This window comes from Schistocerca serialis, chromosome 3 (assembly GCF_023864345.2).
Source record: "Schistocerca serialis cubense isolate TAMUIC-IGC-003099 chromosome 3, iqSchSeri2.2, whole genome shotgun sequence".
Classification (NCBI taxonomy): domain Eukaryota; kingdom Metazoa; phylum Arthropoda; class Insecta; order Orthoptera; family Acrididae; genus Schistocerca; species Schistocerca serialis.
In genome coordinates this window covers 577,576,655-577,604,522 of record NC_064640.1, presented here as the reverse complement: position 1 = coordinate 577,604,522, position 27,868 = coordinate 577,576,655, and the positions used below count along the sequence as shown (strand labels likewise).

General features: G+C 42.4%; 1 protein-coding gene across 2 annotated transcripts in view; it reads right to left on the bottom strand.

Moving 5' to 3' along the window:
- LOC126470467 (fibulin-1-like) overlaps positions 1-27,868 on the bottom strand; it is a 660,942-nt gene that overhangs the window by 248,753 nt on the left and 384,321 nt on the right. Inside the window, exon 14 of one of the 2 annotated variants that reach the window (XM_050098327.1) lies at positions 6,389-6,477. The exons of the other annotated variant lie outside the window; for it this stretch is intronic. Within the exon in view, the coding sequence (XP_049954284.1) occupies positions 6,389-6,477 (89 nt within the window). The remainder of the gene's footprint in view (positions 1-6,388; positions 6,478-27,868) is intronic. 2 annotated transcript variants of the gene reach the window in all.

Here is a 27,868-nt window from a genome sequence, read left to right as displayed (position 1 = left end):
TAGCGCCTAGAACCGCTTGGCCACCCTATTGACAAAATAGTACAAATTATATATAAGGTCATGAAACCAGTTCATGAGTTTTTGTATATAGGGCTGCTGATGGTGAGTGGATGTTGAGTAAAAAATGTGAACTGAACAGTGGCCTGGGGTGTTTTTGGTAACTTAAATAGTTTTCAAAATTAAACTTCCAATGAATCCAGAACAGAAAGATCACAATAAATGTTCATTGCCACATTAGATTTATCACAGTAAGAAATAGACTTCCAATGTGAAATTCATTCAAGAACTAAGGGGTGCTCAGTGAGTAATGGAAATACTGCATGTTGAGAATTACTAGAACAGACATGAAAATAAACAGATGGATCTTGACAGAAGTGGTATATATAATTATGACGACAGTAACAATGAGGAGGAGGTGGATGGCATATGAGGCAAGGCAAAGAGATGGCAGATAGACCAAGGACGTTCCTTGATGGATTCCAAGAGATAAGAAAAGAGCAAGATGATAACTTTATGGAAGGTGGATAGATAAAATTAGAAAACATGAAGCATTAACATGGACACGTATAGCTGTGTGTGTGTGTGTGTGTGTGTGTGTGTGTGCGTTTCGATGAGTGGTCATTTTTACTCCAAAAGTATCAACATTCTATGAGAACTTTCCCACAAAATTGAAGGTAATAATGTGTGGAAATGTCTACATGAACCCTTCAGGCAATTGTAGAGGTCATATGGCTGATGATGATAAATAGATGATGATGATGATGACGATTATGATTATGATGCTCATAACAAGTGAATAATTTACACAAAATAATATTTACAGGTGCCACAATGGAAGTATTTCAGTCAGATGCAGATTACCTGCTATCTTTTCTACAAAAAGTAAATTATTAAGGAACAATCAACCAATGGAAAATCCAAGACGGAATGTAAGAATATTATGAAATGGAAAGTTGCTACTCACCATATAGCAGAGATGCTGAGTCACAGATAGGCAAAACAAGAAGACTGTCACAATGCAGGGTGAGTCACTAACTACTGCCATCAAGAATAACTCCGAAAGTATGATAGGAGCTGAGAAGTTTGTGGGACAAAAGTTAAGTTGCATAGGACAACGGCGGCCATAATATGACATTGATGTTTTTATTGCTAGGTGGGGTCATTTCCGAGATATGAAAATCAACTCTCTCTCTCTCTCTCTCTCTCTCTCTCTCTCTCTCTCTCTCTATATATATATATATATATATATATATATATATATATATATATATATATATATATATATATATATATATGATGCTATAGTTTGGTCCTTATTTGCTGACAGGGGCCATTGAGACGAATCCAGTGATGTGTAAGAGTAAGGTCTTTGAAGGTCAACAATGGTCACACAGGTGGCATGAATGTCTATTTACAGAATGTGTTTGAAGTGATGACCATTGGTATCAACACAGTGCTGCAATATTCTTATCATGGATTGAGTGGTATTCCTTATCACATCAGCACTTTTCAAAGTACATGCTCTGACAATTCTCTCTCACATATCTTAAGGTGTAGTTGGAACATCTTTATAATAAACAATGTTTTTTATAAATCCCCACAAGAAAACATCCAGAGGCATCAAGTCAGGTGAACAAGCCAGCCACAACACATCTCCTCTGCATCCAATCCAATGATTTGGGAATTGTCTCTGCAGCTCATTTGTAGCCATCAGTGAAAAATGTGCCGGACACCCATCGTTGTGATACCACATTCCGTTCCTTGTTCCTACAGTTATTTCTTCCAATAACAGACCTAATGTTCCTTGCAGGAATGTGGTGTACATCCTACCATTAAGATTTCCTTCAATGAAATAGAGGCCTATAATTCTGTTCTCCAGAATCCCACACCATACATTCACTGACCACGGTTTTTGGTGTGCAACTTGCCACAGCCAACGTGGATTTTCAGTTGCCCAATAATGCATGTTATGAAAATTAACATTTCTGTGGTTCATGAATGTAGCCTCATCAGAAAATAAAATAAAATTAATAAATTTATCATCCCTTTGTATCTGAAGTTGAGCAGATCAGCAGAATTCAATGCGTCGCATATAATCCATACCAGTTAATTCTTGGTGGAGACTGATATGGTAAGGATGATATTTATGGCGATGCAGAACACAAACAACACTACTCTGGCTCAAGCCAGACTCCCTTGTGATGTGATATGAATTAACACAAGGTTCTTGAACCACAGTGCCGAGAGTACCAATTTCCATTTCCTCGTTAGTAACTTTCCTTTGCCGGATATGTTTCTGATGAGTTAAAAATCCAGTTTCTCTAAATGTATCATACACTTATTTAAATGTATGATATGTAGGGTGAGCACATTGAGGCTATCTTTCAGCATATCTAAGTCTAGCTCTCACTGAATTTCGTTGGCATTCTTCGTAAATGAGAAGCATATCGACTTGTTCTTCGAAGGAATATATCATTCACATTCACTTGATTCGAAGATACTCGTCTTACCATTCCTATTAGTGTTGTATTCCAAACCTGTTGAACAGTGTTTACTTGTCAATGGCATGTTAGAGGGATATGCTGTATTCGGCAAATATTTACTATTTGCACGATACATAAGAGAGAATTGTCAGAGCACGTGCTTCGATAAGTGCTGAAGTGATAAGGAATGCCACTCAATCCAAGATAAGAAGATTGCAGCACTGCATTGACACCAATGGTCATAACTTCAAACACCTTCTGTAAACCGATGTTCATGCCACCTTTGTGACCTTCAAAGACCTTACTGTTACACACGACTAGATTTGTCTCGATGGCCGCTATCAGAAAATAAGTACTAAACTATAGCATCTCATTTAAAAAAACAAAGTTGACCTTCATATCTCTGAAGCGACCCCACCTAACAACACAAATCCCAATGTCATATTATGGCCGCCGTTATCCCATGCAACATTTGTCCCACAAGCATTTCATCTACTATCATACTTTCAGAGTTATTCTAGGTGGCAATAGTTAGTGACTCACCCTATATAAGCTTCAGCCAATGAGGCCTTTGTCAGAAATATATGAGACACACACACACAAACACACACACACACACACACACACACACACATACACACACAAGCATATGCAACTCACACACACATGACTGAAGCCTCTGCCAGCTGAAGCCAGTGTGGCCTCAGCTGCCAGAGGCTGCAGTCATGAGTGTGTGAGTTGCATATGTGTGTGTGTGTGTATGTGTGTGGAAAGCTTATATTGCGCCAGTCATTTTTTTGTGCCTATCTGCAACTCAGCATCTCCACTATATGGTGAGTAGCAACTTTCCTTTTCATAAGATTAAAGAGTATTAACACACAAAATTTCCTACTCTTGGAATCAGTTTTGATGTAAAGATACAAAATGTACCTGGAATGTACCATGCAACAAAGCTTTCTAGTTGCTAAAAGTGCTCTGCTGCATAAAACTCCAGATGGGTTGGAACAGCCCATAGCTTATGCTTCTAAAACATGACTAAACTGCTTACAGATAATGAAGAAGACAATCTATCAATTTTAAGTTAAGAAATTTCATGTACTATTTTTGAAACACAATCACATTTGATAACAGACCAAAAACTGCTGATCACACTTTTAAAGCCAACACTCCCTCGATAAAAAACATAGTGCCTCTGTAGGTGTACTCTGTTTCTTATTACTTACAATCATTCACTGCATTACAGTGCCGCCACACAGCTCAGCACAACAACAGTGACACCTTTTATGTGTGCCCTCATAAACAGTTAGTCTTGTATGAAGAATTATTGGATGACAGTCTTCAGCACACATTAGCTAATTTTACTGTTCAGTATTCAAAGTGGTGAAATTCTCATAGTGAGTACTTTGAACAGTGGTCAAGTATGTCTGGCATTGATGTTCAGATCACCTACCACAACATATTTTTCACTCCACTATCACCTAAATGAGAACTATAGCTTCATTCTACTGTAAACAGAAGATACAGAATGTAAGGTGACATTCCAAATGCCCTTCAGCTGGTGATTACACCTGCACCGCCCATCTCACTGGGGGATAGAAAAAATGAAAACTCTGGCCAGGTGGCACATTTCGTTTTCTGGCATCAATGCTGATATTGATTGAGTACTCTGGGATTGGTATCACTTGTGTCCACAACCAAGTGGTGACCCTTTCAACTTTCTGTACATCACATGGATGATGGTCACATCAGACACCACAGTCTTGACTCAGGTAAATAAATTCAGTGGGGCTTCAAATACCACAGTATCAGTCAGAGGCCTTCAGTTTGCTACCACAATTTTTGCTGGAATTTAGCACCTGACCACTATTCCATTCCAACCAGTGTCTGCACAGAAGTCAAGTTGAAAGTGATGGTAATGGCATCCTCTGAGGAAGCCATCAGTATCTCCCTCACTCTATCTTCATTCATGACCATGGGCCTATGAAGGTGTTTCATGAACTTGGGCCCACGAAAGACTTTGGATCAGCTTTGCCAGTCAAAATAATGCCAGGAAACAAAGCACGATGCCACATGTTGCACAAATGACAAAAATAGATGGAAATATGGTTTCCTCATTCATTGTTATGGTTATTAGTATCTGTAATTTTTTATTAACACTAAGAAAAAACTACATTTTTGCAACATGTAATGCCTCATGAATGAAAATGTAGATAGAGCTCCTAAAATTTCACATTTATTTCTGACTGAAATCTTTTTAAACCAGTTGCAATTATTTTTACTTATGTAAGCTGGTTAAAATTTGATTTAAGTGTTCACACCTATTTAACTGCACTATATTTAAAGCATTTAATATTATTTTCACTTACATCACCTGGCTAAAATTCATTTTAAGTGAAGCAACTAGTTGCCACTTATGGCTAGCAGAAGCTAAAACTGTTGTATATGATCACACATGAACATAAATGATTGAAGCAACACATTTAACCTAAAGGAAACCAATAAAAAGCCATATATATTTGATATATCATTATGTTATTACAGCATTAAAAAAACAGTAAAGCATCCAGAAGATGATGAGGAAACAAAATGAAACTTCTTGTGTTCAGGGGGTGTGTGACGTTAGTTCAATGATTACAAAACTGAGTCAAATTTACATAGGATTTAGTAGTATGAACCAATTATCAGTATGATGTTAAAATCACTCTGGCCTGGATGCAGGCACTGACTTGGTTGGGAATGGAGCTATAAAGCCATTGTATCCTCTCCTGAGGCAAGCTAGCCCACAACTGTTGATACTGGTCCTCAATATCCTGGGTAGTGGGACTGGGACAGAGTTCATAGTCAAGCTGGTCCCACACAGATTCTATCAGGGACAGACCTGGGGTTTGCTGGCCATGGAAGTACCTGAACATCATTGAGACAGTTCACACAGACACTTGCAATGTGTAGGCAAGCATTGTCCTGTTGAGAGGTGAAACACAAAACTGTCACATGAGAGAGAACACTTGAGGACATGGGATGTCTGTGATGTACCATTTTTGTGCCACCAGAGTTCCCTCAGTCACTGTCAGTTGTAACCTGAAGTCACTACTCATATCATGACACTAGGAGTGACACCACTGCGGCTCTCCAAAACACAACAGGAATGGGACCTTTCCCCACGTCGCTGCCGTGCTTGCCGACAACAGACACACGAGGTAGTGCAGAACTGTGATTCGTCAATGAACACAATGCAAAGCCATTTATCAGCAGTCCATGTTTCCTGATCATGGCACCACTTCAAATGTGTTCAATGTTAATGACAGCCTATGCTTGGGAGTAATTCTCTAGTTGGGCTGCTGATAATCTCCAGCAAATGGTGTGGGATGACACAGAACATATCAAGTAGTCCGTTACTTGTTCTAGGATGGCAGGTGCATAATGTGTGCTGCTTCCTTGTGGTGGTTAGATGTGGCTGAACAGAATCTTGGCAATAAGTATGTCTGCTTTCATGTTCCCATGCACTCCAACGTCCTGCCACTGTCCTGTCCAAATGCCCTGCAATTCTGGAAACTGCACAATTCGACAAGCTAGGCAAATGGAGACGTACAATGAGGCTCCTTTCAAAGTCTGTCAGGTGCTGATAACACTGTCTGACATGAGTATCCAGTATGTCCATGTCCTTCACAGTGATAACTCAACTTCTGATGCTTATATATCCTACCAGGCCTGGTAACAACACTATATATTAACAAACACAATTCACTCTGGTGCCTGTTCTACCACTCAGAGAGAATTGTGTCTCTAATCATTTACATATGCGACCAATGGTGTGTACATGTACAAAGTTACATTGACATCCAACCATTTCTTCTGGGTGCTTTCCTGTTTTTTGTCAGGCAGTGTTTTTCTTAAATGTGCTTCACCTTCACACTCCCCAGAAAGTGATTTCTTATATCCTTGAGGACAGTTGACATTTGTGTCACAGATGAAGCTGCCATTGGTATTTCTGCATCTGTAAGAAACAATTAATTTCTTTCTAATAATAATCATCACATTATCATTACTAAACAATGATTACTGTAGCTGAAGAGAGGTGTTGAATTAATTGCAGAAATACTGTTTACATTCTTTGCAAAGGACAAAAACCACTTGTAGTTGGCCGGGCACTGCAAAAACTCAGACAGACATGATTGTTAATGCAACAATAATTACGTACAGCCTCAGAATTCTATATGGAAATCTACACAACCTACCAACACTGCAGTCTGGGGCAGTTTGTAGACAGATGAGCTTCCTTTTGCAATACATGTTAATGGTCAAGTGGTGAATGATTTACAATCAGATTACTTCAGTTAGCTTGAGATCAAAACTGCCCATAGTGTAAGGGAATATAACATTATCAAGCTTCAAAAATGATCTACTTTAAATTCATAATCTAGCCAAATGTGGGACGATATAAACAATCAGTGACATTAGACTTTATATTGATATGTTACTCATTCACGTTATTAATTTCAGATCTGATTTTTTTGTCTTTGAGGTTCTACTTTTGAGAAACTGTGCTGGAAAGCTGTAAGGTGCTAAGCAGAACTGAGATATATGCTGGCCACCCAGGATGAAAGGGAATGGGCAAAAATCATGAGGTACAAGAACTTCAAACGCATTAAGAATATTAATAGCTCTCCCATGCAAAAATGGAATGCAGTCTTTCTTGCAATAGTATACATCTCAAAGGATTACTGTATTTAATTATGAAGTATGATTATGATTTCATTTTTCAACAAAGGAAGAGTGATAACTGCAGTAGCTACCAGAAGGACCGTGGGAGATGCACGTCGGCACGGCGTGTCACAGACAGTAATTGCCGCAAGTAAAGTCCCGTCCACCAGAGGGCACGCGAGAATTCGGCCGCGCCCTCTGCCGGTGGAACAACAACAACTCAGGCAGCATGGGCCGTGCCCAGTCAGTTCACATCAGGCAGGTCAAGCAGACAGTTCCCGGTCTACACTAGGTGAAGTGTGACGGAAACGTGAATCGTGTTACTACACAATTGGCGACGAGTAGGATCATTCTTCCGCGTGTTGCATCATCGTTCCGGTTTCGCAGCTTATCCACGGCATGGAGGATTTAGTGCGGGTTTTGGTTGAGCAGCAGATGGAGCTCATGAAACAAGTGCTTCCGGCGTTGCTCTCTACGCAGTCTGCTCCAGCGCCGTTCCCTCCTCCCTTTCCCCCGTAAGACAAGACAGCGGAGGATTGGGACGCATATGAACATCGCCTTCAGCAGCATTTCCAGGCATTTCATGTTGCTGATGTGGAGGTATGTCATGCTCTTTTTTTGTATTGGATATCTCCCTTGCTGTATCAAGTTTTGCGGCAGCTAGCGATGTTGCAGGAACCCTCGTCCTTGTCTTTTGATGCATTGTGTTCATTGCTGTCTTCATATTATCGCCATCACATGCATGTTGTGGTGGCTAGGGTCGAGTTCTATCAATACAAGAAACAGCCCCATCAGTCTTACTGGGCATGGGCCGCTATCCTGCTCGGTCTTAGTGGCAAGTGTCATTTTGTCACAGAGCAGTCGCGGGAGTCGTATGCCCATGTTATGGTGCGCGACATCATTGTTCGTTCGGCCCCTGATAGGGAGGTCCGGCAATGGGCCCTGTAGTTGGAAGACCCTTCCCTTGAGGAAGTCCTGTCCATTGCTCAATCGTATGAAGTCTCTCATGGTGCAGGTCAACAGTTGGAAGCATGGTGCGACGTCGCGGCGGTTCAGGGCGTCCGGGGTGGATGACGTGCGCGTGGTACAATCCGGCTGCCGGCCCCTGTTACTGTCCTGTGTGTCGTGCTATATACATCATGATTGGTCAGAGTGCCCCCAGTGTTGGGCTGTTTGTCGCAAATGTAATAAAAAAGGACACATTGCTAAAGTCTGCCGCTCAGCCTCAAAAGAATCGAAGGAAGCAGGTACAGAGGACATGGACGTTGACATCCAGGAAGTTTCATTCGGCCAGGCTCCCGACACATCGGCACACAAACTCTTTATCAAGGTGTCGGTTCGGTCATGCCAATTACAGCTACAAGTAGATACAGGTGCAGCAGTTTCCTTGTTGAATGCACAAATTTACTCCGACCTTGGGTCGCCCCCGTTGGCGCCAGTTTACCGGCGTCTATGCGGTTATGGTAAGCAGTTCATTCCCCTACTGGGTCAATTCACTACCGACGTTACTTACAAATCAGTCACTCGGCCTCTTACTTTTATTGTTGTCAGTGATGTGAGCTCCGCTAACCTTTTTGGGTTGGATGCCTTTCAAGTTTTCAGTTTTTCTATCGCAGACACCATACAGTTGGTCTCCGAAGACGTTCCCTATCAATCATTGGAATCTTTGATCTCTGACTTTAAGGATATATTTGAGGAGGGCCTGGGGCATGTTTCAGACTTTGAAGCTCACTTGACGTTGAAGGTGTCAGCTCGCCTGCATTTTCTATGAGCAAGGTAGATCCCCTTGGCTCTCTGCCCTCAGGTAAAAGCAGAGCTAGACTGGCTGACAGCCCTCGGGGTCGTTCTTCCCATTTCTTCTAGTGAGTAGGCTTCACCCCTCGTTATTGTCAGGAAACCCTCGGAAAATTATGTCTTTGTGGTGATTTCGAGGCTACCATTAATTCCCAATTCCCTTGCCTCGTTTTGATGAATTGTTCTCCGCCGTGGCGGGAGGCCAATATTTTTCGAAAATCGATCTTTCGGAGGCTTATCATCAGATACTACTTGATGAGGACTCCAAACTGCTGGCAGTCGTCAACGTCCCCGTTTGGCCTTTACCAATACCAGTGGTTGGCGTGCGGAATATCCAGTGCCCCGGCAATATTTCAGCGTTATCTTGAGCATGTCACGTTGACAATCCCTCATTGTATTAATTACCTGGATGACATAACTGTCACAGGCCGCAGCACGAAGGAACACTTGCACAACCTTTGAACCCTCTTTCTCAAATTCAGGGTCATAGGCCTGCGTTGCAACCTGCGTATGTCGAACTTCTTCCAACCGTCCGTTGAGTATGTGGGCTACACCATCTCTCGGCATGGCATCCAGCCACTAGGAAGTTTGGTCCAAGGTATCATCAACCTTCCGTGGCCCGCTTCGCTGAAGGAGTTACAAGCCTTCTTAGGCAAGATTGCCTATTACCACCGGTTCATTCTCAGGGCTTCCACCATAGCCCGCCCCCTGTACTGCCTTCTGCGCAAGGGTGTTCCTTTTGATTGGTCGCCTGCATGTAAGCGAGCGTTCACCTCGTTGAAGGGCCTCCTCACGTCAGCGCCTTGTTTGGCTACTTTTGACCCCAATAAGCCGTTGGTCCTGGCTACAGATGCTTCGCAGTATGGGGTGAGGACGGTCCTGGCCCATTGCAATGCGGATGGCTCCAAACAGCCACTGACATTTGCATCTAAAACTCTTAGTCCCATGCAGGCCCATTACTCCCAGGTGGAAAATGAGGCTTTGGCCATTGTCCATGCTGTTACCAAGTTTCACCCTTTCTTGTATGGCACGAAGTTTCAGTTAATCACTGACCATAAGCCATTAATATCGTTATTTTGCCCCGCCTTTCAGATTCCGGATAGTGTGGCCCACAGACTACAGCACTGGGCCTTGTTCCTCTCTAAGTACCATTATGACATTCATTTTCACCATACTGGACAGCATGCTAACGCTGACGCTCTTTCCCGTCTTCCAGTGGGCCTGGATCCTAAGTTCAATCGGGAGGAGATTATGCGTTTTCATTTGGATGTGGCGTGACCCGAAGCGATTGATGGCTTCCCGATCGCTAGTTCTAGAGTCACCAGGGAAACGGCAGCTGACCCGGTTCTCTGGCAAGTAGTTCGCCTCGTTCAGCACAGCAGGGGTGGTCGTCCCAACCTCCAGGTCGGGCCTCGGACCCTCTTCGTAATTATTTTGTTCTACGAGACCGACTCTCAGTCTTGGAAGGAGTTCTCCTTCTGGCTACTGATGATACAGCTCCTCGCATGGTTGTTCCTGCAAGTTTGAGAAGGGAGGTCCTCACGTTATTACATGAGGGGCACTGGGTTGTTTCCCGTACTAAAACCTTGGCTCGCAGACATGTGTACTGGCCCGGTATTGACAGAGAAATTGAGCACTTGGTGGCCGCCTGTTCCCAGTGTGCGAGCCAACAGGCATTTTCCAGGTCAGCGTTCTCTTCATGGCCCCCTGCAACCCAGGCATGGGAATGTGTTCACATCGATTTTGCCAGCCCGTTTCTCAATGGCTTATGGCTCATTGTCATTGATGCTTATTCCCGATTCCCATAGGTGATTTGCTGCTCCTCAACCACTTCAGAAGTTGCAATCCAGGCACTAGCAAAAATCTTTTCTGTGGAAGGTCTGCCAGTCACCCTGGTATCGGACAACGGACCTCAGTTTATTTCGCAGACCTTCCAGGATTTTATAGGCGCTTCGGTATTTGGCACGTTTGCTCTTCCCCCTTTCATCCGCAATCGAATGGGGAAGCCAAGTGCATGGTGCACACATTTAAGACGCAGATGAAAAAGTATTTGCACGAACCCCCTGTGGAGGTGGTGCTGACGTTTTTCCTGACGGTATACCAGACCACACCGATGGGAGAACGCAGCCCCGCAGAGCTCCTCCATGGGTGCCAACCTTGGACTCTGCTGCACATCCTCCAGCCTGGTGCTCGCCAGTCTTCGCAAAACAGGATACCCGGCTTTCCACCAGGTATGTTGGTCTGGGGACGTGGGTTTGGTCGCAATCCGCGTTGGATACCGGCAGTGGTCCTGCGCTGCAATGGCCGCCGGCTCTATACCTTGCAGGTGGGGGACCAGGAGGTACGTCGTCACCAAAATCAGCTACGTCCACATTTGGGCACCCACCCTCCAACCCCTCGGGCGCCGGCTTCCCCATTGCCAGCACCTGTGTTGTTTTCTCAGGGGATGCTACTGCCACTCCCACCTGTGACTCCGCCACACTGTGATGGTTCTCAGCCTTGGCGGCCTCCAGTAGCTCCAGCACTGGCCTCGCCATCGTTAGAGATGCCCCGGCGAGAGATGGCCCCCCTCGCAGGCCCGGTTTCTCAGGAGGCTGGTTCACCTGTGGTCGTCCCTTCCCCATCGTCCCCGCCACTGGGTCTTGCCCCTCCCGAGGTGGACCGGGATCCGGAGTTCGACGGCTTGTTGCCCGTTCTGTCCCGGGCTCCGGTGGTGGGATGATGGGGGCCCTCTTCCTGTGGGTCACTTCCAACTGTATTCGAAGGTTCCGGCTCGAGGACTGGCAGATCCCCTTGACTCCAGCCTTCCAATGGATGTGGAGGTCATCGCTACTGCACAACGCTCCACCTTCCGATGCAGTGGATTACAGTGGCTTCACTCCTTGAAGGAGGAGGAGTGCAGTAGCCACCAGAAAGATCGCGGGAGGCGCACATCAGCACGGCGCATCACGGACAGTAATTGCCGCAAGTAAAGTCCCGTCCACCAGAGGGCACGCGAGAATTCGGCCGCGCCCTCTGCCAGCGGAACAACAACTCAAGCAGCACAGGCCATGCCCAGTCAGTTCACATCAGGCAGGTCTAGCAGACAGTTCCCAGTCGACACTAGGTGAAGTGCGACAGAAACGTGAATCGTGTTACTACAATAACAAAAAATATTGTAAGAGCCATTTTTTCACAAAACACATTTTCAGTGCTATTGTGTTCTCGGTACTCTGTTGCATGCCCTTAGACTTGATGCAGGTGCTAAATTGTGGAGGAGGTCTTTCACACATCGGTTAGTGGATAGCACATGGTCTTTGTGCCAAGCTGTGCTTGTTTTGTGATTCCATGATTGTGGTTTTTGCTAAGTACAGTCCAAATAGGTAAAACACCTAATGCTGTATTTCTGTACTTGTAATACCACAAATTAAATGTAGAGCCTCAGCATTGATGCAACTTGGAACAAATATTTTCTTCCGTTATTTTGTCGCAAACTGACATTTTTGAGACTGTAGTTGAGTACAGAATACACGATGATTCTTGCAAAGAAGAAAACACCAACCAGCCACAATTAATAATGCTTTTCATTACACATTTAGCGCCATTATGTTTCAAATCAACATGTTCATCTTCAGATGGTTGCAAACAGTTACATTACATTTGCTTTTGTTTACATTAGTTGCTGAAAAGCAGCCAGCAAAAAATGTACATAACAATTTTAACATAAATGTGAAGATGCACCTGTCAATTCAGAACCAATAACAGCACCACTTGTGTCAATAAACAGCATTATTAACCGTGGTTGATTGCTGTTTTCTTCTTTGCAGTTGTAAAAACTTTCTTGTTGTGACTTTCTTTGCAGCTGTAAAAACTTTCTTGTTGTGACTTAGAACCAGTTTCCTGGTATGGTACTTATGATGTATTTATGTTCTAATTTACCAAAGAAAATTGTCAATTTTTGAAAATATAATGAAAATGGATAGATGGAAAAGCCCATTCACCAAGTGGCAGAAGGAGAGAACATGTCTAAAGATATTGAAATTTGCAAACTTTTGGAGCAAGTGACTTCTACTGGTAGAAAAGCAGAAGGGGGAGGAAGGTGGGTGAAGGAGAAGGACTAGTGAGGTTTAGAAAAGGGGGAGAGTGCCTGAAAAGCTGCCTAGTACATCGGGTCAGGGGAGACTTCCAGGAGAGGATGAGAAGGAAAGACCAATTGTTTGGGACTCCACCAGATGAGATATTCAAAGCTGGGAGCTGAAAGATGGAGGATAGGTAATATGCAAGACCAAGATTACTGACAAAACATTGTGCACAAGTTAATAAGAGCAGAAACCTAAGTGCATTGTAAGTGGTAGATGTGTTGGTGGGAAAAAAATACACAGGTCAGATAATACAAGGTATAGAAAACTGAAATGGAATGAATAAAGGAAAAGTTACTGAGAGAAATGCTGAGACTAAAGAAATTAACCAACATTAAGGCCAGATGGGTGGTGAGCACCAAGGATATATTGTAATGCCAATTCCCATCTGCAGAATTCTGAGAAACTGGTGCCTTGGGGAAGAACCCAGATGGCACATGTAGTGAAACATGCACTGAGGTCACAACTGTGATGTTGTAGAACATGTTCTGCAACAGGATATTGTGTGTTGCCATTATACACCCTCTGACTATGCCTATTCATCCTAACTGATAATCTGGTGGTAGTCATGTCAATGTAAAATGCCAAACAGTGTTGACATAACAGTTGGTACACAACGTGTGTCATTCCTGAGATGGCTCTTTCTTTGATAGCATATGTCTTGCCAGTTACAGGGCTGGTAAAGTCACAGGGAGAGGAGCCACAGGGTAGGGAAATGGGTGCAGAAGGAGCATAGGGTCTGACAAGGACATTGCGGAGATTGGGAGGGCAACGAAAATCTTTTCTATGTGTGATGGGCAAAATATCAGGCAGAATGGACCTAATTTCAGAGCAATATTTTACAGAGTCATAGCCTTGTCTAAGTAGCTGACCAGGATAACACTCAGTGAAAAGAGATGTATTTCCACCCCAAGATCCAAGGGGTGGCAATTTTAGGGGACGAGAACCATGTTGTGATTTTTCAGTGTGTGCATAGTGTACGTGATGTATCTGCCAGGGAAATCCCTGTTGTACCAAGAAATAAAAAAAAAAAAAAAAATTCCACAGACAAAAGGGGACAGTGCTATACAATCTGAGCTGAATAAACTTGAACTGGTAAATACCAATCATTGTTTGTTTATGTCGTTGATGGTATGCATGTGATAAGCAATGTTATAATTATAGTGAAATACATACAGTCAGACTACCAGAGTGGAAATAAACCGCTAACAAGACTAACAGATAAGAAAAATTACATACTATCTTCTCAGTGTATCCAAGAAAATGAAATTTTGATAGAAAAATTTTGGCCAGATTCCTTCACTACTAAGGGCCAGTTGTCCAGCTCCTGTTTAGCAGCCACGGAAGTTCTATTCTTGGAATAGCATGGAAAATGCATTGTACAAACATGTAATAATGCCTAACTGGAGAATAAACACAGGATAAATAACTGCTGAGTCTGGCAGGTTTGATGAAGTTAACAGGAGAATAAGTTTTGGCAACAGCAGAAATAGCTACAGAATTAGTGATGACAAGATCGTTTGTTAGAACGAGGAAAGAGAAGAAAGGTTTAAATCACACAAATTATATGGAAAAATATGAAGATTCCAAGTTTGTATAAAAACTTTTTACTACTACTAATTTTAAGTCCTATGCTTGAGAAACTGAAGAATATGAATGAAATATGAAACTATTTCCCAACATAAAACTTTTTACTTGTAGTAGGCCTAATAGGCATTTGATACTGGAACCTCATCAATTGTATTCAATCATGTTATTTATGTAAATGGGGTTTTAAAAATAACCATTTGTGTCAAAACAGAATCAATTATTCGGTGTGTGTTACTATTGCTGCAATATTAGAAAAGCTTATTTCATTTTACCTAGCAGACAGTCACAAAATAGATGTAATCAAATTGAGAAACCACACCAGTCCTGGGTACTATTCATATTAACAGCTTTTTCAGTATCAGACAGTGAAATTTTGGTTTTTCATGTAACAAAACGTTTGACAAAATTTGATAAGGTAATAGATTCTTGTGCATAAAGGAAAGTATGCCATGTAAAGCTGTAGCAAGAGTGAGAGAAAAAATGCTGGGATCTAAGGATTGAAGAAATGTATACTATCTTACCTGTCTCTTGTCTTTACTGGTTTTATGTTTCCTATATTTAATTTTATGTCACACAAAACAGAAAGTTCTTAGCTAACAGGCAATAAAGAGTGCAAATTTTCTATAGAGTTCTTTTTCTCCTGGTCACAAATAATCCCACCCAGCATTAATTGTGAGTTTTTTAGGGATAGTGGAATGTCAGAGTAGCTGACGAGGAGCAGGAAAGCCACCACAGCACATTTTAATTTCCACTGTCCTAAATATAGGTCTGATGGCTACCATTACAAAATACACACATTTCAATTCCACAGAGTGAAATACAATGACATGCAATAGAGAATGCTGTGTGAAGAGGTGTGGCACTGCACTTTGGCACACTTAAAATCAAATAAGATGTCTGACATTTTCTTGGACATATATGTTTTATATATCAACCTTTAGAAATTGTGCACTACAAAATGAACACATTTTTGAAAAATCGATTTTTTGTTCATTTTTTACATCCTCTCTCAAATGCTTGAGTGGGTGGAGGGAGGCACCATTATCCAAATTTTACCCCATTTCAGAAATGTCGTAGATCTGGGGTTGTGAATTCCTCTGTTTTTTTGGAGGCATCAGCAGTGCTAGGATTGGATGTGACAGCCTGGGAAATCTGCTTTTTAACTGAGCTGGTGGGGTAATTACATCCAGCGAAGGTTGAAGTGAGAATGGTAGTGTTTTCCTGTAAAGAGCCTACATCTGAACAAATATGTTTGCCATGAATGCCAAGGCTGTATGGGAGGGAACATCTGACATGGAGAGAATGATAACTGTAAAAATATAATTAAACCTACTAACACAGGACAGTACTTACATTTTGATAGCTGCCATCCTTCCCATGTCAGCCATTCCCTCTCATACAGCCTTGATATTTGAGGCAAATGTATTTGTTTGGATACAGGCCCTTTACAGCAGGAGAGCACAATGATTCTGAACATCAGATGTTATCAGAGTAACAAATCCATTAGGAACATTTAAAACCTTATAAAGCTGCCCAAATTGATTGTTAGTGATGTGATTGTGAAGTGGAAACATGAAGGGATGGCCACAGTTAAACCAAAATGAGGTAGACCCCATGTGCTGAGAGACGGGGACCATTGAGCTTTGTGAAAGGTGGTTGTAAAAAATTGCATGAAGTTAGCAGAAGGAATCTCTCACAAGTTTCAAAGTACTACCAGCAGTATGACTAGCACAATGACTGTGTGTAAGGATTTAAAAACAATAGCGTACAATAGTTGAGCAGTTCTTCACAACCCACACATTTCTGTAGTCAGTGTCAAGTGAGACTTGAGGTAGTGTAAAGAATGATGTCACTGGAGAGTGTATGACTGGAAATGAGTGATTTAGGGAGATGAATCATGCTGTATCCTGTGTTAATCTGATGGCAGGATTTGGGTTCAGTGAATCCTTGAACATAGCCTGCCATCATGTGTAGTGCCAACTGTGAAGTACTGACTGGATGGTGTTATGGTATGGGGGTGTTCTTCATGGTTAGGGTGTGGTCCCCATATTGTTTTGAAGAAACCTAAATACAGAAGAATATGGCAATATTTTGCAGCATTGTGTACTGTGTCCAATAGAGGAACAATTTGGAACAATGACTCTTTGTATCAGCACAACAATTCACCCTGCAATAATCAGCATCTACGAGGCAATGACATTTCTGATATAGATTTGCCTGCACATATTCCTAACCTGAACTGAATGGAACACCTTTGGGATGAGTTGAAACAATGATTTTGCTCCAGACCCGAGTGTCCAGCATCACTACCTTATCTGGTTTTGGCTCTTGAGAAAGATTAGACTGTCATTCCATCACAAGCATTCAGACACTTCATTGAAAGTGTTCTCAGCAGAGTTCAAGCTATCATAAATGTGAAGATTAAATACACTCCATAGTAATGTCCACTAATTGGTGTCTGGATACTCTTGATCAGGTAGTGCATTGCAGAACAGAGGAAGCTAGAAGTTTGTATAAAGGATGTTGTAGGAGTAATGTTTAGTATTCAGGTATATCACAGGAATGAGCATTCAAAGCAAAAATGTCAAATAAACAAGTGTCCTAAAATGCATAACTTAAGAAGTGAAACATGGACGATAAATAGTTTGGACAAGAAGAGAATAGAAGCTTTCGAAATGTGGTGCTACAGAAGAATGCTGAAGATTAGATGGGTAGATCACGTAACTAATGAGGAAGTATTGAATAGGATTGGGGAGAAGAGAAGTTTGTGGCACAACTTGACCAGAAGAAGGGATCGGTTGGTAGGACATGTTCTGAGGCATCAAGGGATCACCAATTTAGTATTGGAGGGCAGCGTGGAGGGTAAAAATCGTAGAGGGAGACCAAGAGATGAATACACTAAGCAGATTCAGAAAGATGTAGGTTGCAGTAGGTACTGGGAGATGAAAAAGCTTGCACAGGATAGAGTAGCATGGAGAGCTGCATCAAACCAGTCTCAGGACTGAAGACCACAACAACAACAAGAGTTATGAGCACTTACTCATTTTTGGTACTATAAAACAAATCTCTTCTACTGCAAGCTCTTTGCTTTCCATATTTTGGGAGGGGACAGTATGGACCAAAACAAGAAAAAATTGTTTAGTTAACATGGGCACTGAAATGAATACCTGATGAGCTATAATCACTTGTTTAGTAGAGGAGATGTGTTCCACAGTAGCAAAGAAGAACAAGTGCTCATAACTCATAAGGTGTGCATTTTAGAACATGTTAAGTACACATTTTTGCCATGATGTTCAGTTCTGTCATATCCTTGAATACTGACCATTCCTACTGGGACACCCCGTGTGTAAATTTGAGAACTTTAGGTATTCTGTGTTCTGTGTAGTTGAATGTTCATTGATACTGAATGATATAAAAGGCTGTTTGTTTTACTAACCACATCTGGGTGTTGTAGAGAGTGTAATAATGCTGATGACAACATTTCCAACATCAGAAGATAAGATAACAAATACAGTGATGTTGCTAATGAAGCTAGTGATGGAGATTCACATCATATTTGACAGGATGATGACAGTGAATGGGATGTGCCATTGCATACATTGTCATGAAGTGCATATGAGTGTCCTAGTACTGTCCATAGCTTAAGATATGGCTGTTGAAGGATCCTTGCAAGGCGAGCATCTGCATGGTAGAGGTGAGCTGCATTGTATTACTTATAGAGCACACCCAGGATTGCTTTCCCATGTTAATGCTATGGTGGGCAATGCACCCGGAATATTAGATTGTTTGCAGATTAGCAGACAACCAAGTTCAAACTCTGCATGGGCCCACATGCCTCACAGGCGAGGCCCCAACTGCCACTCATGTTCACCTGAGGTTGAATAACACATAGGTATAATAAGTGTGAAAATCGTACTTGGTAACAGTTGACAGTCATAGTGGTGATGGTAAGGAGGTTTTTTCAGAACAGTGTATTCTTAGTTATTCTTAGAGTGTTATTTTGCTGAAAAAAACATTTGCATGGGTAATGATATACATATGCACTGCTGTATATAGTTAAAACATAATGAGTATGGTAAAATATATCTGAACCCACATTGAGTGATTGTTTGGAGATAGGTGCAGGGTATTGCACTGTGCACAGTGCGTTATTGCAGCCTACATATGTTCCAAACCTGAGTAACTTGTATAAATTATCTCACATTCTGATTAGACATTAACAAAAATGCAACTGCACCAAGTACATTTCACTTTGTACGGCACCATGTACAAGTATAGGCAACATTAATATTCTAGCAAAATAATACTGATACACAGCAAACAGGGACTTACATGGAAACAAGTGTTTTGACTCTGTGGTTTTCAGAAATGATGTATAAGTGAACATTTGTTCTTCATAGGCAGCAAATTTTGGTGAACATTTATTTTTAAAGTACAACATATTTTGATTGTTGGAATTAACATAATACTACAATAAACTACCGAAGACTGTATCCAAGAAGTACCTCTAATACAGATTTCCACGAAGCATTCCAAGGCTTAAACTAATAATGCCAAGTGAGTAGATATGTTGTATGATGTGGAGTGTCACTCCTCCTTCGCTATGTGGAACAGCAGTTGCTTAGGATTATGATTATATAGTGTTGGTGGACAACAGGCGGTACAAGGTACTGGTAGCTGTCATTGTGAAGTGTCAGCAAAGTAGACAATGATACTTCAATGAAATTTCTACTCTGTAACCAGCTGTGACTTTGTGACAACTCACCTCACATGACCATGTACACTTGAGGAGAGGGAGGGAGAGGGAGAGGGAGAGGGAGAGGGAGAGGGAGAGCGAGAGAGAGAGAGAGAGAGAGAGAGAGAGAGAGAGAGAGGGGGGGGGGGAGAGAGAGAGAGAGAAAGAGAGAGAAAGAGAAACACCACCTCAAACAAATTATTCCGACATGGATGTGTATGACCCTAGTTGTTTTTGTACCCTAAAACAAAACAAACAAACATACAAATGAAGAAATTACCCTAATGGAACAGAAATTAGTAGATGTGATGCCCAAATGAGACAACTGACCCAACTGTCCATGTTTTCTACCAAAATATACAATAAACACAAAATATGATCTTGGAAATCAGATTTTAAAGAATTATACATGAGAGTTAGTACTGGCAGTGCAGAACCAGGAGAAAACCAGGCCACCTGCAAAGTCATTTGGTAATTGCTAGTGGATTGTGTAGTCAGGACCTTTACAATGCCTCTGTGATGACAGGCTGCATGTGCTGACACTGAGACAGCATGCAGGAAGTATTGCATCCTGATTATGAGAACTGAGTTTCCACCCCATTCCTGACAATTTGGCAAGACTCACTAACACCATCATTACCATGAAATCAGCAGGGGGCAGCAGTATTTAAGGACATGTGAGCCAGCTTGTCACCATCAAACAGATGGGCAGTTATGTGATGTTGAGCCTGAGCTGCTCAGTACTGTGCCGATGATGCAGACACCCCTACCTTTGCTGTGGAACATGAACTGCTGCCTGCCACCTAAGCATGCAGGTGCCACCTGTAGCTACGTACTTTGTCATCATCCTGAGAGTATGACATGAAGGTTCAGTCATTCCTGTCCTCACCAGGGTATATTCTGGGCCCTGCAGCACAGCATCTTCAGAGCCGCCACCAACAGCCACACTTGCTACTGTCAGTAAATGCAGGAATCAGGTGACATGGCAGCAGCTGCAGCAGTAGAATACACAGTGAGCACACACTATTGAAATACCATGATATTTTCAATGCTGCCAAACAAACTGTAAGCAAGCCTCAGGAAAGAACCCATTGTAACCATCATCAGTCCTCCTTCAGGAACACATTCTTCCTCGGCAGGGAGTCCTAGCTCACACTATCCCATCCTAGACATACTGTTGGAATTAGCTTCAGAAGTGTGCCCTTTACCTCTACCGTGGTTACAATTTTTGTCAGAATGACTGCTGAAAATGAAGACGGTCAGCCACAAGGCAGCAGCCAGAGACATGGAACTCTTGCAGCAGGGATGCCCTACGCAGAAAGATGTGTAAGGGTTGAATTCAAAGTTTTTGGGCCTGTATAGTGTATAGTTATTTACCTATCCTTTTTTCTTCCTTTTCATATTTGTTTTGGGTTGGTAGCAAGAAGACAATATGAAAAAAGCAACATTCAGCTCATGAAGATATTAAGCAGTTAGTACATCAAGTAACTCAGTTATAGGCAGAGCTAGGGCAACTACTGGACACTAAAATTGCTGAATTGTTCACCCCATTTCAAAACAAACCAGAGGAGGATGTCTTTGTATTTTTCAATAATTTAGAAACAGATACCAGGTTGCAAAATTGGGCAGCTGCTGAGTGTAGTCTACCTAAAACTGGCAGGGAATGCTAGGATGTACATTATGAGGCACAAAAATTTGCATGAAGCACAGTCATTCGATAACTTCGGAGGAGAGTTGGTGGACAGATATAGGAGAAAGAATGCATTGAGTTACTACCATGAACAACTTAATAGTATGCTTCAAAAGCAAGGGGACTCAATACAGAGTTTTGTAGCCCATTTTCACAAGATTAATGTAAATACAGCTGAGTTCAAGGAAGATGATAATCCAAGAAAGTAATTTTACAAGAAGCTGAGCAGACAGCACTTGACACATTTTTATGGGGGTTACAGCAAGAAATGTCATGAAGAGTTCAACAGTTCATAGTTAAATGATAACAAGTTTCAAAGTGGGGGAAGTAACTTCTGGGTTGATGTAGAAGTGATTCCCAATGTTGGAAATGGTTATGAAATCATTCTTGGGTTACATTTCCTTGTTGCACATTACACCAAAGTTGACTTGGAATGCCGGCCGCAGTGGCTGAGCGGTTCTAGGCGCTTCAGTCCGGAACCGCGCGACTGCTACGGTCACAGGTTCGAATCCTGCCTCTGGCATGGGCGTGAGTGATGTCTTTAGGTTAGTTAGGTTTAAGTAGTTCTAAGTTCCAAGGGAATGATGACCTCAGATGTTAAGCCCCAGAGTGCTCAGAGGCATTTGAACCATTTGACTTGGAACAGCATATAGTAGAAATGCATGGAGCACCATTTCATCTTTCTTTTACAGCTGAAAAACCATTACTGTCACAAGGATCACCCCTAGGGCAGGGGTGGCTAGCTAAACTATGTAAAAGGTCCCTTAAAGCCAACTTACAGGATATCATACTGACAGGTACTGGAAAGATAATCTGGATTGATGCAAAAGCTGATTTGCTGGTGAAATCTAGGTGTATTGTTGAGCCTTTGTCTGAATACGAAGACTTTGATATGGTGAAATGTTTTGCAAGGAATAGTTTACCCTACATCAGAGAAATTGAAAGATGCAAAATAGTGCCTGTCAGTATTGATAACTTCAGCCCTGAGGACGTACAGACATCATGTGGGTAGCATATTTAGAGGGACAGAACAAGGAGGAGATGGAAACATTTTGAGAAATACATAGAGCTGTTTGATCCTCGTGGCCCACTGCCTGCCGCATCACTAGCTCAACATTATATTCATACTGTAAATGAAGTTCCTGTTTATGAGAAACCATATCATGTTGCTCAATACCTACAGTGTGTCACGGAGGACTTTATAAGTCAGTAACTTAAAGACGGGATCACAGAATCAAGTAATAGCCCCTGGTCATCACCTATTGTCATTGTACCCAAAAACTCAGCAGATAGCAGCATCTACATCTACATCTACATGATTAGTCTGCAATTCACATTTAAGTGCTTGGCAGAGGGTTCATCGAACCACAATCATACTATCTCCCAACCATTCCACTCCCAAACAGCGCGCGGGAAAAACGAACACCTAAACCTTTCTGTTTGAGCTCTGATTTCTCTTATTTTATTTTGATTATCATTCCTACCTATGTAGGTTGGGCTCAACAAAATATTTTTGCATTCGGAAGAGAAAGTTGGTGACTGAAATTTCGTAAATAGATCTTGCCGCGACGAAAAACGTCTTTGCTTTAATGACTTCCATCTCAACTCACGTATCATATCTGCCACACTCTCTCCCCTATTACGTGATAATACAAAATGAGCTGCCATTTTTTGCACCCTTTCGATATCCTCCGTCAATCCCACCTGGTAAGGATCCCACACCCCACAGCAATATTCCAATAGAGGACGGACGAGTGTAGTGTAAGTTGTCTCTTTAGTGAACTTGTAGCATCTTCTAAGTGTCCTGCCAATGAAACGCAACCTTTGGCTCCCCTTCCCCACAATATTATCTACGTGGTCTTTCCAACTGAAGTTGTTCGTAATTTTAACACCCAGGTACTTAGTGGAATTGATAGCCTTGAGAATTGTACTATTCAATGAGTAATCGAATTCCAACGGATTTCTTTTGGAACTCATGTGGATCACCTCACACTTTTCGTTATTTAGTGTCAACTGCCACCTGCCACACCATACAGCAATCTTTTCTAAATCGCTTTGCAACTGATACTGGTCTTCGGATGACTTTACTAGATGGTAAATTACAGCATCATCTGCGAACAACCAAAGAGAACTGCTCAGATTGTCACCCAGGTCATTTATATAGATCAGGAACAGCAGAGGTCCCAGGAGGCTTCCCTGGGGAACACCTGATATCACTTCAGTTTTACTCGATGATTTGCTGTCTATTATTACGAACTGCGACCTTCCTGACAGGAAATCACGAATCCAGTTGCACAACTGAGATGATACCCCATAGGCCCGCAGCTTGATTAGAAGTCGCTTGTGAGGAACAGTGTCAAAAGCTTTCTGGAAACCTAGAAATATGGAATCAACTTGAGATCCCCTGTTGATAGCGGCCATTACTTCGTGCAAATAAAGAGCTAGCTGCATTGCACAAGAATGATATTCTCTGAAACCATGCTGATTACGTATCAATAGATCATTCCCTTCGAGGTGATTCATAATGTTTGAATACAGTATATGCTCCAAAACCCTACTGCAAACCGACGTCAATGATATAGGTCTGTAGTTCGATGGATTACTCCTACTACCCTTCTTAAACACCGGTGTGACCTGCACTATTTTCCAATCTGTAGGTACAGATCTATCGGTGAGCGAGCGGTTGTATATGATTGCTAAGTAGGGAGCTGTTGTATCAGCATAATCTGAAAAGAACCTAATCGGTATACAATCTGGACCTGAAGACTTGCCCGTATCAAGCAATTTGAGTTGCTTCACAACCCCTAAGGTATCTACTTCTAAGAAACTCATGCTAGCAGCTGTTCGCATTTCAAATTCTGGAATATTCCATTTGTCTTCCCTGGTGAAGGAATTTCGGAAAACTGCGTTCAATAACTCCGCTTTAGCGGCACAGTCGTTGGTAACAGTACCATTGGCACTGCGCAGCGAAGGTATTGACTGCGTCTTGCCACTTGTGTACTTTACATACGACCAGAATTTCTTCAGATTGTCTACCAAATTTCGAGACAATGTTTCATTGTGGAACCTATTAAAGGCATCTCGCATTGAAGTCCGTGCCAAATTTCGCGCATCTCTAAATTTTAGCCAATCTTCGGGATTTCGCGTTCTTCTGAACTTCGCATGCTTTTTCTGTTGCCTCTGCAACAGCGTTCGGACTTGTTTTGTGTACCATGGAGGATCAGTTCCATCTCTTACCAATTTATGAGGTATGAATCTCTCAATTGCTGTTGCCACTATATCTTTGAATTTGAGCCACATCTCGTCTATATTTGCATAGTCAGTTCGGAAGGAATGGAGATTGTCTCTTAGGAAGGCTTTTAGTGACACTTTTTCCACTTTTTTAAATAAAATTATTTTGCGTTTGTTTCTGGTGGATTTGGAAGAAACGGTATTGAGCCTAGCTACAATGACCTTGTGGCCACTAATCCCTGTATCAGTCATGATGCTCTCTATTAGCTCTGGATTGTTTGTGGCTAAGAGGTCAAGTGTGTTTTCGCAACCATTTACAATTTGCGTGGGTTCATGGACTAACTGCTCAAAATAATTTTCGGAGAAAGCATTTAGGACAATCTCGGAAGATGTTTTCTGCCTACCACCGGTTTTGAACACGTATTTTTGCCAACATATCGAGGGAAGGTTGAAGTCCCCACCAACTATAGCCGTAGGAGTGGGGTATTTATTTGTTACGAGACTCAAATTTTCTCTGAACTGTTCAGCAACTATATCATCGGAGTCTGGGGGTCGGTAGAAGGAGCCAATTATTAACTTAGTTCGGCTGTTAAGTATAACATCCACCCATACCAATTCACACAGAGTATCTACTTCGACTTCACTACAAGATAAACCACTACTTACGGACACAAACACTCCACCACCAATTCTGACTAATCTATCTTTCCTGAACACCGTCTGAGACTTCGTAAAAATTTCTGCAGAACTTATTTCAGGCTTTAGCCAGCTTTCTACACCTATAACGATTTCAGCTTCTGTGCTTTCTATTAGCGCTTGAAGATCAGGGACTTTCCCAGCACAACTACAACAATTTACAACTACAATTCCGACTGTTCCTTGATCCAAGCATGTCCTGTATTTGCCATTCACCCTTTGAGATTGCAGCCCACCCCATACTTTCCCGAGGCCTTCTAACCTAAAAAACCGCCCAGTCCACGCCACACAGCCTCCACTACCCATGTAGCCGCCAGCTGAGTGTAGTGAACTCCTGACCTATTCAGCGGAACCCGAAACCCCACCACCATATGGCGTAAGTCAAGGAATCTGCAGCCAACACGGTCGCAAAACCGTCTGAGCCTCTGATTCAGACCCTCCACCCGGCTCTGCACCAAAGGTCCGCAGTCAGATCTGTCAATGATGCTGCAGATGGTGAGCTCTGCCTTCAACTCATAAGCAAGACCGGCAGCCTTCACCAAATCAGATAGCCGCTGGAATCCAGAGAGAATTTCCTCAGATCCAAAGTGACACACGTCATTAGTGCCAACATGTACCACCACCTGCAGCTGGCTGCACCCTGTGCTCTTCATGGCATCTGGAAGGACCCTTTCCACATCAGGAATGACTCCACCTGGAATGCACATGGAGTGAACACTGGATTTCTTCCCCTCCTTAGCCGCCATATCCCTAAGGGGCCCCATTACACGCCTAACATTGGAGCTCCCAACTACCAATAAGCCCACCCTCTACGATTGCCTGGACCTTGAAGGCTGAGAATCATCCTCTGAAACAGGGCAGGCAGCTGCATCTGGCTTGGCCAGAGACAGAACCTGAAACCTGTTTGTCAGACGCACCGGGGAGGCTTTCTGATCAGCCTCTGGGGACGTCTTTCGCTGCCTGCCATGCCTTGGAATGACCTCCCAATCAACCACAGGCGAGGGCTCAGCCCCACTGTGGGCAGCAACTGGGGCAACCACAGCAGCAGACTGATCTGGGGACAGACGGAACCAGGTTGACATCCCCGTGATACCCAAGTCTGGCTTCCCACAGTGGTGCCCATTGGCAACAGCCTCAAGCTGCGTGACCGAAGTCAGCGCTGCCTGCAGCTGTGAGTGAAGGGATGTCAACTCAGTCCTCATCTGAACACAGCAATCACAGTCCCTGTCCATTCTAATTGACGTTGAACAACAGTTACTGAAACACGAGTCTGTGCCTAGATAACGCAAGGGAAACACGCAAAGAATGTATGAACTAACCTGTACAAATGCCTAACAACTGCGCTACAATCTGCCTGAATTTACGATTACAGTAACTAAAACTCAAAATTACACCTCCTATATGAAACTATGTAGCAAATAAGTGAGCTAGGAGTATATGACTTGCTGCTGGCAGCTGCTTATCCAATGATAGCAGGGAGCACACTGGCTGTGACCAACCGACACTGGCCGTTCAAAACAAAAACAGAAGACAAACAACTACGCGAATTTACACTATTCAGGTAGTAAAACGCGATGCTACAACTCTCAAATACTATAATATGCCCGAAATTTATTAATTAAACAATACAAGTACCCAAAAACACGCAAAGAAATTAAGAATTAAACTATGTAACAAATAAGTGAGCTAGGAGTATACGACTTGCTGCTAGCAGCTGCTTATCCAATGGCAGCAGGGAGCACACTGGCTGTGATCAACTGACACTGGCCGTTCAAAACAAAAGCAAATCATATCATTTCTGTTGAGACTACTGCTGGTTTGTTGTGAACATTTCTTGAATGTCAGTGATGTCCATTTTGTGAAGTGTAATAAATACATCCTATAGAAGGTTAATTTCTGCAACTCACAGTTAGTCATTAGCAGCTAATATTTTTAGTGAGACATGCTGGTCACGGGATAACAGAATGCACAGCAGCACAAAATTGCTGGTGGGAAAACGCAGACATGATGTTGAATGGTGTGTCAGGAACTGTATTCCTTGTGCACAAAGGCTGAAACTCAGTCAACAAAGGATTATCTTAGAAAGATTACCCAAGGCAGATAAACCATATCAGATGATTGGGATGGATATTTTTGGGCCATTCATGCAAAAACTAGCAGAAAACCATTATGTTTTGACAATAACTGATCATTTTTCATGTTTTATTTTGAAGACAGCAACATCAAACTAGCAGGCTGAATCAGTAGCACATGCAGTGAAGATCCAGTGGATATCATAGTTTGGAATGCCTGAAACAAATAATAACTGGTGAAGCATCAAATTTTATGTCTGAATTAATGTTGCACTTACAACAATTATTGCACATTAAGCAACTTTGGACTAGTGCTTTACAACCACAGACAAATGGTTGAACAGAGTCCCCCTACCCTCTGTGACAGTTCATGTCAGTTGAATTCATCCTTTTAAGAGAACCATAAATATGCTGCCTCAACTGTCAGTCACATCTTTGAAAGAGGGGAGGGAAGAATGTGGGAAAAAGGAAAGAAGGAAAAAGTTAGGAGTTAGGCAAGAAGAATGAGGTAATTCTGTCATTACTGTCTCACATCTCTACATACTTCAGTCGTGAGCCAGAGTAATAAACTAACAACAGGATTTCCTCTTCCTTTTGGGAACATGGCTCTACCCTAGGGCAGAAAGAAGCAGTTTCAGCATCAAACATTGGGCTTGGGACAAAAAGGAAAAGGAACATGAGAAGTTCGTCACAATTGGCCTACTATGCTGTTGCTGGGTAACAGAAGCCCTCAAGATACATCCTCTAACAATGTCAAA